General features: G+C 39.2%; 2 protein-coding genes and 1 non-coding gene across 5 annotated transcripts; 2 read left to right on the forward strand and 1 right to left on the reverse strand.

The window, feature by feature from the left end:
• The first annotated feature begins 9,970 nt into the window (after nucleotides 1-9,970).
• Nucleotides 9,971-11,648, forward strand: LOC131002044 (uncharacterized). Of its 2 annotated transcripts, none has more exons than XM_057928714.1 (2): nucleotides 9,971-10,410; nucleotides 10,931-11,648. In XM_057928714.1, the coding sequence occupies exons 1-2, from the start codon at nucleotides 10,359-10,361 to the stop codon at nucleotides 11,515-11,517; spliced, it is 639 nt and encodes a 212-aa protein (XP_057784697.1). In that variant the 5' UTR covers nucleotides 9,971-10,358; the 3' UTR covers nucleotides 11,518-11,648. The 2 variants fall into 2 exon arrangements, with proteins under 2 accessions (XP_057784697.1, XP_057784698.1); XM_057928715.1 differs by having other exon boundaries at nucleotides 9,986-10,518.
• Nucleotides 11,649-12,028: 380 nt separating this feature from the next.
• Nucleotides 12,029-12,101, reverse strand: TRNAR-CCU (transfer RNA arginine (anticodon CCU)). The gene has a single exon. It is a non-coding gene; the product is annotated as a tRNA-Arg (tRNA).
• A 51-nt stretch (nucleotides 12,102-12,152) lies between these two features.
• On the forward strand, nucleotides 12,153-14,587 carry LOC131002046 (uncharacterized). Of its 2 annotated transcripts, XM_057928717.1 has the most exons (8): nucleotides 12,157-12,325; nucleotides 12,403-12,609; nucleotides 12,711-12,816; nucleotides 12,948-13,018; nucleotides 13,111-13,155; nucleotides 13,266-13,378; nucleotides 14,040-14,139; nucleotides 14,365-14,587. In XM_057928717.1, the coding sequence occupies exons 1-8, from the start codon at nucleotides 12,214-12,216 to the stop codon at nucleotides 14,457-14,459; spliced, it is 849 nt and encodes a 282-aa protein (XP_057784700.1). In that variant the 5' UTR covers nucleotides 12,157-12,213; the 3' UTR covers nucleotides 14,460-14,587. The 2 variants fall into 2 exon arrangements, with proteins under 2 accessions (XP_057784701.1, XP_057784700.1); XM_057928718.1 differs by lacking the exon at nucleotides 13,111-13,155 and having other exon boundaries at nucleotides 12,153-12,325.
• Nucleotides 14,588-14,617: the final 30 nt, after the last annotated feature.

Below are 14,617 nucleotides of genomic sequence, written 5' to 3' on the forward strand. Positions count from 1 at the left end.
CGCAAGAACAGCTCCTTTTGCATTCGAAAACGACGTCGGAAAAATGTAAGCCCGTACTTCGGATTGTCTTTGAAGTAGTCTTGCATAAGACGTAAACTGAGCCTCCTCACGATCACGGTGGACGTAAGACCGGGGACGTTTGCCCGTAGATTTGAGCAAGCAATTGTTTCTGCAACTCGATCTCGTCTATGATCGCTTGAGCTACACCATCGGATGAATCGAACGAAGAATCGTGTTAGGGTTCCGCCATTTTTTGAAGAAAAAAGAATGAAATATTAAAAGAGAAATTTGTGGAGTTTGAAGGAGTAGAATTGGTGTATGAATGAAAGTGTTGGTAGGGGTATATATAGATAGGGAAAAAAAAATTTAAACGGCTAAAATACCCATTGGCTATAAAATCAAAAATTAAATTGGCTATATTGTTGGATTTGTATACTGAAAGCAAGAACTTTATGCTTGTATACAATGATTCCTGTTTTCACTATTCTTATCTCCTATCTGATTGTGTTCATGATTGCATATGTATGTTCTTTATCTCTGTATAAGTAGATTATATGGTGTGTTGTAGATCACAGAAGACCATATAATTGGAATAACCTTAAGAGATATAATATGATCACAGCCGAAATAACTCTAGGACAAGTTATTAGTTTAAGCTGCAGTATAGATGGAAGTAGTTTGTCTTGGCTACTTGTCTATACTGGTACGTCATTACGTATTGATAGGACCACAATTTGAGATGTATTCTTCTATCTGACTTAAGTGAAGAATCAAGATCTCGGTGACTTATAAGATCTTAATACTAATAAGTATTCAGATATATATATTAATTCGTATATCACTTTGACTTACTATGGGTGAAAGTTATATACTAACTCGAGTACTCTGTATCTTGGGTGATAGCGGTTAATATATGATGTTTGATTATCTGTATTAGTACCCGTATCCGGTATAGGATAATGACATCCCCTTAAGGAGCTTAATAAGGTTTATTACGCTAAACCCTGCAGGTTGATTAAGTTCAGGCGTAATAATAAAGTTTGAGTGGTACTGCTTAAGGAATTATTAAGAGATTAATTAATTTAAGCTGTCAGGGCTCTAATTAATTAATGGATGTCGGATATTTTAAATACAGAGATTTAATAAGTCTAAATACAAGCCCCGACTCATCACCGGCAATAAAGGGGTAAGTCAGTATCGGTTCTCTAGTGGAATGAACTGATATTTATAAATTAATTATGGTCTGGGCTGACCATAGATAAATTAATTTATTTGAGGCCCATCTTTATTCCTTGTATCTGGTCCCTGGGCTGGCCCAATGTCTCCTAGCCCAAGTAGGGCAGATTTTCGGCCCTCACATAGAAACTGGCGCCCCCTCTCAGTTTTCTGTATTATTAAATACAGCTGTCAGCTCTCAGGAAAATACACTGATAAAATTAGGGTTTTGAGAGAAGAGTGGGGCGCAGGAAACGTGAGGTGACTTTCTGTCTTGGGAATTTCCATAGCTCGTTGTCCATCCAACGTTGGGAATTGAGCAGGATACAGTCGAGAAGATCAGAGTTGGAGTCAGATTCTTTCGACACGATCATCAACAGTTTGTGCATCCGATTCTCAAGTAAGTTTTCCTAACACCTGTGTGCAGCTGTTAAATTCATAGGAGCATGTTAGGATTTAATCGTTGTATGATGAATTAATAATAATCCAAGAAACGATCATCGGGCAATCGAGTATTAATTCAATTTAATATTCCTTCAATTGGTATCAGAGCCCAGGATTAATTTCTTGGCTCTATTATTAATTTATGTACGATTAATAATGTGCGTTGTTTTTACTGCTGTTGTTCTTCGTGGTCTGTTGATTCGTGGAATACGTCGTTTGACGTTGTAATCGTTTTTCACCACGAGAAAATCTGTGGTTAGATTAGGATTTCAATTGTATTTGTTTTTCCGTTGTAAATCTGTAAAACTGAGGAACGAAACGAGGATGACGACGAATCAACGACGAGGAAGGTGTAGGGAGGTTGGCACGGGCACGGTGCGGCACGGGCAGCCGGCGCCGAGGGCCGCGCGCGCACGGGCGCTTCGGCACCGTGCGCTGCGTGCGCCTGGTCAGGCAGTCGCGCTGCTGCGTGCTGCTGTCACCGAGGCGAGGCGAGGCGAGGCTGGGCTGGGGCGAGCGGGGGCGGTGCGCGTCTTTACCTGCTTTTGCACGTCTTTGCTTGTTAATATTTGTTTATTAATTGCGCTTAGACGAGTATGCTAGTAGGTTTACCGTTTTCTTAAGCATGTTTTAGAATTCTGCGAGCATGTTTTACATGTTGCGTTCTAGAAAGCATGTTTAGGATTATGTGCTTGAGCATGTACAAACCTTTTGAAAGAAAAAGACTAAGCTGTTTAATAATTTTTATAGTAATTAAAAATTATTTTAGACCTCCACATGCGGTCTCTAGACAAAGTGATTAGCAATGTGAGTAAACGTCCACCCAATGTGGCATATTTGTTTTTCATAAGAGGTTTCTATAAAAAAATATTTAAACCATTGAAGTAGTGGGAGTTATGCAGTAAACGTCCACCCAACGTGGCTTACTTGTGTAATTTTCACAAGTACTTTGGAGAATGGAATTAAATAAGATAACCAAGAAAATTAAATTGAAAGCGGCATGGTCCGAGTGAGTATGCTAATTTCGAGAATTTAATTTTTAAGGTTAAAATGTGGTCATTGCTTAGATATCATATCAAGTACAATGTACAACTCCCAAAGGAGTCACTTCTTGATGATGATATGGTCTAGTTCAGGTGCCAACTATTAATTTCTTTTGTCAAAAGGTTAAGTTGACATGGATGGAAATTAAATGACTAGGTGAATAGTCTGGTTGAGGAGTTCGTGTGTAAACGTCCACCCAACGTGGCTTGCATATGGGATTCTTTGAGCCGTTGGAGGTTTCATTAATATTGTTTTATCAAAAGGTTACAATATTATTGTTACGAACTATATGCGTTTCATGTTCTTACATGTTTATTTGTTTACTTTCATATATGTCTATGTCTCCGATAATTAACATTCTAGCAAACAATCCTCTCATCGGTCCTAATTACACTGAATGGAAACGCCATATTATGTACATACTTGACGCTGATGAGCACAGTTTTGTGCTTACCACTCCACGTCCCGCGGCCTTAACTGATGAGTCGACTGATGCGGAACGTGGGGCGCATAAAAGGTGGCACAAGTCGAATAATATGGCCAAGTGCTATATTATGATGACTATGTCGCAAACTTTGCAACTCCAGCATCAGGTCATGGATGACGCAGCGACCATCATGTTAAACCTCAGCGAGGTTTATGGGGAGTCCGAGAGGTCTGCTCGCTTTAACTTGATGAGAGAAATCTTATCTTGTAGGATGAGCGAGGGCAGTCCTGTGCACGATCATGTCATGCATATGACAAATTTGTTTGACAGGCTTGATCTGCTAGGAGGGGGTATCGAAGGCGAAGCCAAGGTCGATATCATCCTCAATACTCTCCCCAAAACTTTTGAGCACTTCCGTCTCAATGTCGTTATGAGCAAAGTCAACTACACTCTTAATGAGTTGTTGAATGCTCTAGTTGCGGCAGAGGGAGTGATGGGCCGTGGGAAAGAGGTCCTTGTTGCTGCAAAGGGATCTGCTTCTTCATCGAAAGGCGGGAAAAAGAAGTGGAAAGGTCCAAAGGGCAAGCATGACCATGAGGCTAGTGGGAGCGGTAAAGCCAAAGTAGATGGCCCTACCGGCGGCGTGAAGAAGCCAACGGCCAAGGGAAAGTGCTTCAAGTGCGGCAAGGTTGGGCATTGGAAGAAAGATTGTCCAGTGCTCAAGGCAAAGGGACAAGGTACGTCACAAGTTTTAGTAACTGAAACATGTTTAGCTTCGTTTTCTACTCATTCGTGGGTAGTGGATACGGGGGCAACTGACCATGTTTGTTACACCTTGCAGGGCTTCAAGCCAACAAGGGAGCTAGCAAGTGATGAGATCACCATCTCCATGGGCAATGCGTCGAAGGTCGCAGCTGTTGCTATTGGAGATTTATCTTTATATTTTGGTGATGACATTTTAGTTTTGAGAGATATTTTGTATGTGCCGGAGTTTCGGCGGAACATAATTTATGTTTCAAAATTGTTTTTGAATGGATATTCTGTTACTTTTGATAGGGGTGTCTCTATCATGAGAGATAACAAGACTATTTGTTCTGGAATTTTGAACAACTCTCTCTATACTATTACATGTCCAATTAACAACTCTGTCCATGTTGCATCTACATCACAAATCCTTCCAAATCCTAATAAGAGGAAGTATTATTCTCATGAACAATATACACATACTTGGCACCTAAGAATAGGCCACATCAATCTAAATAGGATCCAAAGGCTCGTTTCAAATGGAATCTTGAAAGACTTTCAAGCGGTTCCATTTAGAACCTGCGAATCCTGTATAGAGGGAAAGATGACGGCAAGGTCTTTTAAGGCAAAGGGGAATAGGGCCTCGCATGTGTTAGAATCGATTCACTCTGACTTGTGTGGACCGATGTCCACTAGAGCTCGTGGAGGGTATGAGTATTTTGTCACTTTCATTGACAATTACTCAAGATATGGGTATATTTACCTACTTCAACGCAAGTCTGAATGCTTTGAGAAATTCAAAGAATTCAAGGCGGAGGTGGAGAAGAGAACGGGTAAATCTATCAAGTCATTGCGGTCTGATCGCGGTGGCAAATACCTCGGGAACGAGTTTTTGCAATACTTGTCAGATTTTGGGATTACATCCCAATTGACTGCACCGGGTACTCCCCAACAGAACGGTGTAGCAGAGAGAAGAAACAGGACTCTTATGGAAATGGTACGATCTATGATGAGCTATGCATCATTGCCTATTTCGTTTTGGGGATATGCCTTGGAAACAGCGGTTTATTTGCTGAATCGGGTACCGTCCAAATCGGTTCCTAAAACTCCTATTGAGTTATGGTCAGGGCGTAAGCCTAGCTTGAATCATATAAAGATATGGGGTTGTCCTGCATACGTGCTAGACAAGGAAGCGAGGAAATTGGAGCCTAGATGCGAACTAATGCTGTTTATAGGATACCCTAAGGAAACGAAAAGTGGTTATTTTTATAATCCGAAGGATCAGAAAGTGGTTGTTAGCACCAACGCACGATTCTTGGAACACGATTATCTAGATAATCACAAGTCTAAGTCCGAGATTGTCCTTCAAGAAATCGAAGGCAATGGACAGGCGATTCCATTACCCCAGCCAAGTGTGCAAGTGAATGTACCACAAGACACTGCACGAACCATTGTCACAGCTGTACCACCACCGCTTCGTCGTAGTGGGAGGGTTGTAGTTCAACCCGATCGATTTATGTTCTTGGGAGAATCTTCGGATCTTCTTCCTGTTGATGAACAAAAGGATGTCGACCCTGATAACTATAGACAAGCGATGAAAGATCAAGATGCAGATTCTTGGTACGAAGCCATGGTTTCTGAAATAGAATCCATGGGTGCTATGGATGTATACGAGAAGACCGAACTACCAGATGGCTTCTTAGCTATAGGTAGTAGGTGGGTATACAAGAGAAAGAGAGATTCGGATGGCGAAGTCGCAGCTTTTAAAGCTAGATTGGTGGCGAAAGGTTATACCCAGGAACAGGGTATAGATTATGATGAGACCTTTTCGCCGGTTGCCATGCTCAAGTCTATCCGAATACTCCTTGCCATAGCAGCCCACATGAACCTTGAGATTTGGCAAATGGATGTCAAGACCGCTTTCCTAAACGGTTTCCTTGAAGAAGGAAGGGACATCTATATGCAGCAACCTGAAGGGTTTGTGAAGAAGGGCGAAGAGCATCTTGTGTGGAAGCTTAAGAAGTCCATTTATGGACTTAAGCAAGCTTCGAGGTCATGGAACAAACGTTTTGACGAGGTCATTAAATCCTATGGATTTACTCGTTGTGAGAACGAAAGTTGCGTGTACCGTTTAGATGCCAATGGTGACGTGGTTTTCCTTGCACTTTATGTAGATGATATCCTCCTCATTGGCAACAATGTTGAGCTATTATCAGACATAAAGAAGTGGTTATCCGAACAGTTTCAAATGAAAGACTTAGGAGATGCAGCGTACATCCTGGGGATCAAGGTCGTTCGTGATCGCCAGAAAAGGATGTTGAGCTTATCTCAAGCGTCTTACATTGATACTGTGATTGCTCGTTTTAGCATGCAAAATGCCAAGAAAGGCTTGCTACCTTTTAGACATGGCATTCCTCTGTCTAAGGACATGTGTCCTAAGACGCCTAGTGAGGTTGAGGAGATGAGGAAGATACCCTATGCTTCCGCCGTAGGTAGCCTCATGTATGCGATGCTATGCACGAGACCTGATATCTGCTATGTCGTTGGCATGGTTGCAAGGTATCAGTCGAACCCTGGACCAGGACACTGGACTGCGGTAAAGCATATTCTCAAGTACCTGAAACGGACTCGAGATTATAGGCTAGTTTACCAGTCAGACAGTCTATTTCCTTTGGGTTACACCGATTCGGATTTCCAGGCTGACCGGGATGAGAAGAGATCTACCTCTGGTTATGTGTTTACCTTGGGAGGTGGAGCCGTATCATGGCGGAGTGCAAAACAGAAGTGCATTGCAGACTCCACCATGGAAGCCGAGTATGTAGCTGCTTCGGAAGCTGCTAAAGAGGCTGTATGGTTCCGGAACTACCTCTTGGATCTAGGAGTGGTCCCTAATTTGCCTAAGAGTATCATAATTTATTGTGATAACTCGGGTGCAGTGGCAAATTCTAAGGAACCCAGGAGCCACAAGGCGTCAAAACACATAGAGAGAAAGTACCACATTATACGAGAAATCGTAAACAGAGGAGATGTGCTAGTAGAAAAGATTGACACATTGGAGAACCTAGCTGATCCTTTCACGAAAAGCTTACCGCAAAAGACCTATGAGAAGCATGCTCGAGGGATGGGATTGCGGTTGATGCCACCCACTTAGAGAAAAACTTTCAGTATAAGTGGGAGAGATGAAGTGAAGTTTTTTGTAATAGCTAGTATTTAGACACATTGTATACTAAAAGTTTTGCTTTAGTATAAGTGGGAGATTGTTGGATTTGTATACTGAAAGCAAGAACTTTATGCTTGTATACAATGATTCATGTTTTCACTATTCTTATCTCCTATCTGATTGTGTTCATGATTGCATATGTATGTTCTTTATCTCTGTATAAGTAGATTATATGGTGTGTTGTAGATCACAGAAGACCATATAATTGGAATAACCTTAAGAGATATAATATGATCACAGCCGAAATAACTCTAGGACAAGTTATTGGTTTAGGCTGCAGTATAGATGGAAGTAGTTTGTCTTGGCTACTTGTCTATACTGGTACGTCATTACGTATTGATAGGACCACAATTTGAGATGTATTCTTCTATCTGACTTAAGTGAAGAATCAAGATCTCGGTGACTTATAAGATCTTAATACTAATAAGTATTCAGATATATATATTAATTCGTATATCACTTTGACTTACTATGGGTGAAAGTTATATACTAACTCGAGTACTCTGTATCTTGGGTGATAACGGTTAATATATGATGTTTGATTATCTGTATTAGTACCCGTATCCGGTATAGGATAATGACATCCCCTTAAGGAGCTCAATAAGGTTTATTACGCTAAACCCTGCAGGTTGATTAAGTTCAGGCGTAATAATAAAGTTTGAGTGGTACTGCTTAAGGAATTATTAAGAGATTAATTAATTTAAGCTGTCAGAGCTCTAATTAATTAATGGATGTCGGATATTTTAAATACGGAGATTTAATAAGTCTAAATACAAGCCCCGACTCATCACCGGCAATAAAGGGGTAAGTCAGTATCGGTTCTCTAGTGGAATGAACTGATATTTATAAATTAATTATGGTCTGGGCTGACCATAGATAAATTAATTTATTTGAGGCCCATCTTTATTCCTTGTATCTGGTCCCTGGGCTGGCCCAATGTCTCCTAGCCCAAGTAGGGCAGATTTTCGGCCCTCACATAGAAACTGGCGCCCCTCTCAGTTTTCTGTATTATTAAATACAGCTGTCAGCTCTCAGGAAAATACACTGATAAAATTAGGGTTTTGAGAGAAGAGTGGGGCGCAGGAAACGTGAGGTGATTTTCTGTCTTGGGAATTTCCATAGCTCGTTGTCCATCCAACGTTGGGAATTGAGCGGGATACAGTCGAGAAGATCAGAGCTGGAGTCAGATTCTTTCGACACAATCATCAACAGTTTGTGCATCCGATTCTCAAGTAAGTTTTCCTAACACCTGTGTGCAGCTGTTAAATTCATAGGAGCATGTTAGGATTTAATCGTTGTAATAATCCAAGAAACGATCATCGGGCAATCGAGTATTAATTCAATTTAATATTCCTTCATATATAGCCGTTAAGTTCGAATTTCAGATTTTTTTTTGGCGCGTGTTCTACACCGCGCCCGCTTTATGCAGAAACGTGGGGTACCCGAGCTATCGAGGAGCCCTCGAATGAGGATGGGCTGCATTGCCCTACTGAGTGCTTAGCGAGTGGACGCATCGTAGCGATGCGAGTTCTAGTAGAACATAACTGGCTGAAGAAAAGATACAATATGATTATATGTATAGGGTGGGATCTAGAAGTATATATTTCGAAAACAATAAACCGAATAATACGCGACGCACAATAGTAAAATAAACAGTACATTTCGTATGCTCCGGATTATTCAATAAATGTATGATTTCAGCCTTCGTGTTTCCTTTAATTAGCATTCTTATGATCCTTCCTATATATATATAATATATATATTATATATATATATTATATAATATATCTAGGGGCCCCTTCAATGAGACCCCCCTAATTTTAGTGAGATTTAGGGCACGATCTGATACGTTTATTTCATCAATCCTATGGCTGATATTGTATCTAGAGGGTGATCTTTTTTCGCAGGGTTCGAATCTTGGAGGGAGCAGAATATTTTTTTTTTATTCATCAGTATATACTGCATTATTCATCAGTATATATGTCTTATTCATTACTAATTTTTAAAATTTTATTTTTCATTAGTATTTACATCTTGTTCGTTAGATATACGTCTTGTTCATTAGTATTATATGTCTTATTCATTGTACTCATGTTACACGAAAAATAGGGGGTCTCACTGGAGTGCGCCCCTATATATATATATATATATATATATGTATGTATATTTCACACTATATAAATCATTGCAACTATAGTTGGCTTATGATTATATTTTTTGAGAAAAAATGTTATATATTTTTATTTGATGATGTTTGTAATTTAAAACATATTATTGAACAGTATATTGTTACGTAAAAAAAGCTCAACTATTATTAAATCAACCTCGCATATTTAAAACGATAAAAATAGATCAAACTTTGAAGTAATAATAGATAAAAATAATTAAATGTAAAACTTAAGGAGCCCTAATTTTAAAAGAGGATGATAAAAAGCAAAAACAAAAAACAATATAAAATGTACTCCCTCCGTCCACAAATTAAAGCCCCATTTGAGGGTGGGCACGGAGACTAAGAAAGCGAAAAAAGGTGTTGTGGATGAAATATAAGGGTAGTTGACTAAAGTGATAAAGTAGTTGACTAAAGTGTTAAATGTGTTGTTTGGTGGGTCCACTGGTGATAAAAGTGTAATAAATATAGAATATAAAAATGATAAAATTGTTGTAAGGTGGGTCCATTAGTGACAAAGGGTAGTAAATATAGGAAAAGAAGAAGAGTAAAAAGGTACATAAAGCACAATAGGACTTTAATTGGTGGACAAAATTTTAAGTGCAAGTAGGACTTTAATTCGTGGACGGAGGGAGTAGTATACACTATACAACTTAAGGAGCCCTAATTTTAAAAGAGGATGATAAAAAGCAAAAACAAAAAACAATATAAAATGTACTAGTATACACTATACAACTTAAGGAGCCCTAGTTTTATTTCTAAATCAGCTTGCGCCGCCATTATCTTCTCGATTCACCGGCACCGCTTCTGTCTTCTCTCTCTATTTTTCTTTTTAAGTTTCTTCATCTTCACTTTGCTTCTCTCTGCGTTGTCTTCTTCTTCTCTAATTTTCTTTTAAACTTCTTTATCTTCACTCTGCTTCTCTCTTGGTTGTCTTCTTCTTCTTCTACTTTCTATTTTCCCTCAAACCAAGATAATTCATATACCAATCTCAAAAGACATAAAATTGAAAAAAAAAAAAAAACTCAAAAAATGAGGCTTTATAATTCGCCTTCTTCGGCAGCTTCGAAAGCATCATCGGACTCGGATCATCCAACATGGGGATAGCCTCATCAGTTTCCTTAACGATCTTCGATCTCCCTTTTGCAGGTGTGGTTTTACTTCGACTGCCTATGTTCTCTTTATTGTCCGAATCAGCAATCACTCTGCTTCATATGTTAATCTAATGTTTCCGATGACGACGGAGGATGATTCTTGGTAAATTTCAGATGCTTGGATTAGAAAGCCATGATTTATGAGAGAGGAATCATGAGAGAGGGGGTGTCGTTTGAGTGTAAATCTGGATTATATTTATAGAGTGGAGGCTAAGCATGCTTGCTCTCGAAGAAAAAATCTCAGTTATCAATGGTAAACAGACTTTAGAGTAACCAATAGTTTTGGAGCATATTACAACTGGTATACAGGAAGAAGCTAGAACATAGCAAATTACACAATGGACAAAATGTATGGCTTGGACTTGGCTTTTATATATAGATGATAGATGATTTTAGTTTAAGTTAATCAACTCTGTAGTATCTTAGATCAACTACCATATACAGTCTGAGGTTGCAAGTTCCTCTTTCTGAAAAGTTAGATTTTGTTTTCTGGCGACTGACATTGATTTGTGCAGATATACAACTAATGGTAAAGCCAAAGCAGAGACAGCTCCATGGTGCCCCTGATGAGGGAGATTGGATGGTGGTGAAGAAGCAGAGAATCACAATTATAATCCCACCTTTACCTAATAAGAAGCACTCAGCAATGCCCTGTATAGGAGATGCTCAGCTGCAAGAAAAACCAACAGGCATCACCAACTCCCACTTGCAATGCTCCAGATCATCCACTGTTGAACCTCAAGCACCAAGTTTATCCCATCGTAGAGAGGGAAACGACATTAATCCATGCAGCAGCATCCCAAGAGCTAGGCAAGGAATGAAGATATTTGGTGATAGCACCTCATTTCTAAATCAAAGGATGAGAGCATCCTATCTAGAGAAAAAGATTAGGAAGGCGGGTGGGTTGGAGAATTGGCTCATCTCTCTCGGCCTTGCACGATTCATCAAGGTTTTCCAGATGAGAAGGGTCGGCAAATTTCAGCTGGCAAATCTTACTATGCAAAAGCTCAAAGACATGGGCACAGATGCCGTTGGCCCCAGGAGAAAGCTCATGCATGCCATCGACTGCCTCTGTCAACCCCATTGTTTCCACCACATCTGAATGTTTTACCGGGTTAAATGTTTTACCTTTTTAGCTTTACCTCCATGTATAAAACTTTACTCCACCCCCAAGATTACTATGTAAAAATCTTACTATGATTCTTTTATCCTATAAATCAATTTTAAGATTCACATATTATGTCCAAATTGAGCCCACGTTTGGATGAGTGTTTTTAGATGAAGGAAAGGAATTCAATTAATTGAATGCATTACTTGTTGTTTGGTTTGTGTAATGAGTTAACCATTACTTTTACTTGAGCGTAACACAATCACTAATGACTTATTTCCATTACTAAACCAAATACTCAATAAAAGTAATGGTTATTGTTGTCATTCCACTCCTTTATTTGATTCCATTCCTTTTTCATTTCTCTACTTGTACCAAATGGTAAACAGCATTAACAAAAATCAACTTTTGATAATGGATGGATTTTGGAAAATTTGTAAATCAAATTTCAGGTGTACAATTATTCTGCCATTAATATTAATATCAAAATAGAAAAAAGAAGTTACGCGCCAGGTAGGGGTCGAACCTACGACTTTCTGCTTAGGAAACAGACGCTCTATCCACTGAGCTACAGGCGCTTTTAATATGATATATTAATAAGTTTATATATAGCCTTACATTTGGTAAATTGCAAATGTATTAAAGGCGGCATTACAGGCAGAGAGGAGAAAAATTTGAAAAGAAAAGACGATGGAGGAACCCGTCGGAAAATTGTGCACAACGCTGGCGAAATTCTGCAACCACCTCCAAACTAGCTGCGCCGCCCTTAAAGAGTCCGTCGACCGCCGCCCAATCCCCCTCGGTACGTACTAACCAATTAACTACTCACTGCACTACCTCCACCGATCTAATTTAACTAATTTGTCCTTTAACTCTTAGATTCCGCTTCAACAACCTTCATTCAAAGCGTTAATCGGAGAGTATCCGCCGCCGGCGACGACCTCAACATTCTGGAATCCATGTCATTCGCGACGGTGTCGTTTGAGGAGCTCTTGGGACACTGCAATGAGGTCTTGAAGAAGAATCGGAATGACATTTCTGACCTCCAGGATCACCTCTATTCCTCCTCCAACTACATTCCCCCGCGTAAGCCTGGATCACTTTTCTTCTTTTGCGTTCTTCTACGGCATTTGTGGTGATTTTCACTCTTTTTCTAAATATAAATTAAATTTTCCATGGTGTGTCAGTTGATTTTGACGAAGAAGCTGAGGTGGATGACTTTTCTCTGGATACTTTTTCGCCTGGAAGCGGTGTTGAATTGAAGAGGAGCGATGATGTGGAAGACGATCCCTTGTATCCTCTGAATTTGATTGTGAAATTTCACTAGCATGTGTATTTTTCTCTTTAGCTTTCCGTATTAGATTCTGGAATTGTGGATTGGTTGTGGTCTTTGGCCTTTTGTTTTAACTTAACATATAACGTAGGCTTGATGATTCATTGAGTTTGAAGAAATTTGGGATCTCTGATAGTAGTCTTGCAGCCATAGCATCTCAAGGTGAGTTGATTGTATTTCAGAAATATCTTGGGCAGTCTTACACCATCCTAAACACTAACTTTTGTTTCGTGTACATGGTGCTTGTGGTGAAGCTCACAATAAATGCGAGATGTATGAATCTGATTTTGAGATAGAAGGTTAGAAAAGTTATTATCTACCAATTTTACTTATCTCTATGAAGTAAGTCTAGTAGAAGCCTTCATAGAAATGACTGACTGACTGATATATTTGTTCATAATGAGTGTAGAAGGAAGGACAGATGAGATGAAGGAATGTGAAGATTCTCGCATTTCGCTGAATGTCACAAGAGATGATTATGAAAGTCTTCCTAAACACATGAAGGGCTTGGCATCATGGGAGGTACAATATTCTTCTTTTGTCTGCTTCTCCGACTTGTGGTTTTCCACGGCTGAAATTGTTAATTAACTTTATGCATATATTACCTTTTATGCTTATAAGTTTTGATATGGCATATTTTGGATTTGTTCTTTACGTTCAATATCTGCAGCTGAACTATCATGCTGTGCCTGTGTGACTGTAAGGATGTCATGCATTGTTGTATCAGTAACATTACATGCAAGAATCTTTCGGTCTTGTTTGGACAGTGTGTGTGCAGAATGCTTTATTAGATGTATCATAACATTCAGATCCTTTGTGCCACTCCGCTTGAAGTAAATCTAAGCATTGCTTATCCATATCTTCTCACTTCACCACACACATCTTCACTTTGGCTGAAGCTACTTAGCAGCATGTAGGGCATTCTCTTACAAAAATTAGATCAAGCACACATGCATTATGAAAATTACTGGTTGGTTACTGCATGAGATCTCAGTCTGATTCTGTTATCATTTTAAGGAATATCCAAGTCCTTGGGTTTGTCTAGCATATATGGTCAGGCTACCATACTTTGTAGTTGTTGAAAGTTAATCTTTCCTTGCGTTTGTCATCTGCTACTTCTCTTTCCCCTTCATCCCAAGAGTAGGAGGAAAAAGTAGATAGTACTGAAGTGTGACTTATGCAGGATCTCCAAAATGCGGTTGCAAAAATAAATTCATGCATAGGATCAAAGAAAACAAAGGCAGAGACTTTTCAGCAAGATGAAATTGAATTGCTTGGACTAGGTATGTGCTTCGATACTGTCTTCTAATTTTAACATTTCCTTCTCCTCAGTCTGAAACGGCTGAACTAATAAGGTAGTCAATTTTCTCAATTGCTTAGTTCTCATTGCCATCCATGATCGTTGATGAGACTATATATTTTACAGTATGGGAGTTCATGAATTTGAGAAGCAATAGCTGCAAGAACACTTAATAGATCTTTACGTTGTTGTGGTTAATGTTGTGCAGGCTACAAAGCAAGATCTTATCTGTTGCTTCTTTTAAAAATGAATAGGCTACGCATTGAGACCAATGAAGGCGTCATCTCATACAAGATCTTGTAAATTTTGTAACATGCCGTCCCATACGCTAGCAATTGTTCTTTCCTCGAGATGCATTTTTTAGTGGAATCGATTTGTAAATTGTAACATCTACAATTTCCCTTCTATTAATATTTTATTTATTATTTTTATTAGTACTCGTTGAAAATCTCATAGCAAAA

The sequence above is a fragment of the Salvia miltiorrhiza genome, chromosome 8 (assembly GCF_028751815.1).
Source record: "Salvia miltiorrhiza cultivar Shanhuang (shh) chromosome 8, IMPLAD_Smil_shh, whole genome shotgun sequence".
NCBI lineage: Eukaryota > Viridiplantae > Streptophyta > Magnoliopsida > Lamiales > Lamiaceae > Salvia > Salvia miltiorrhiza.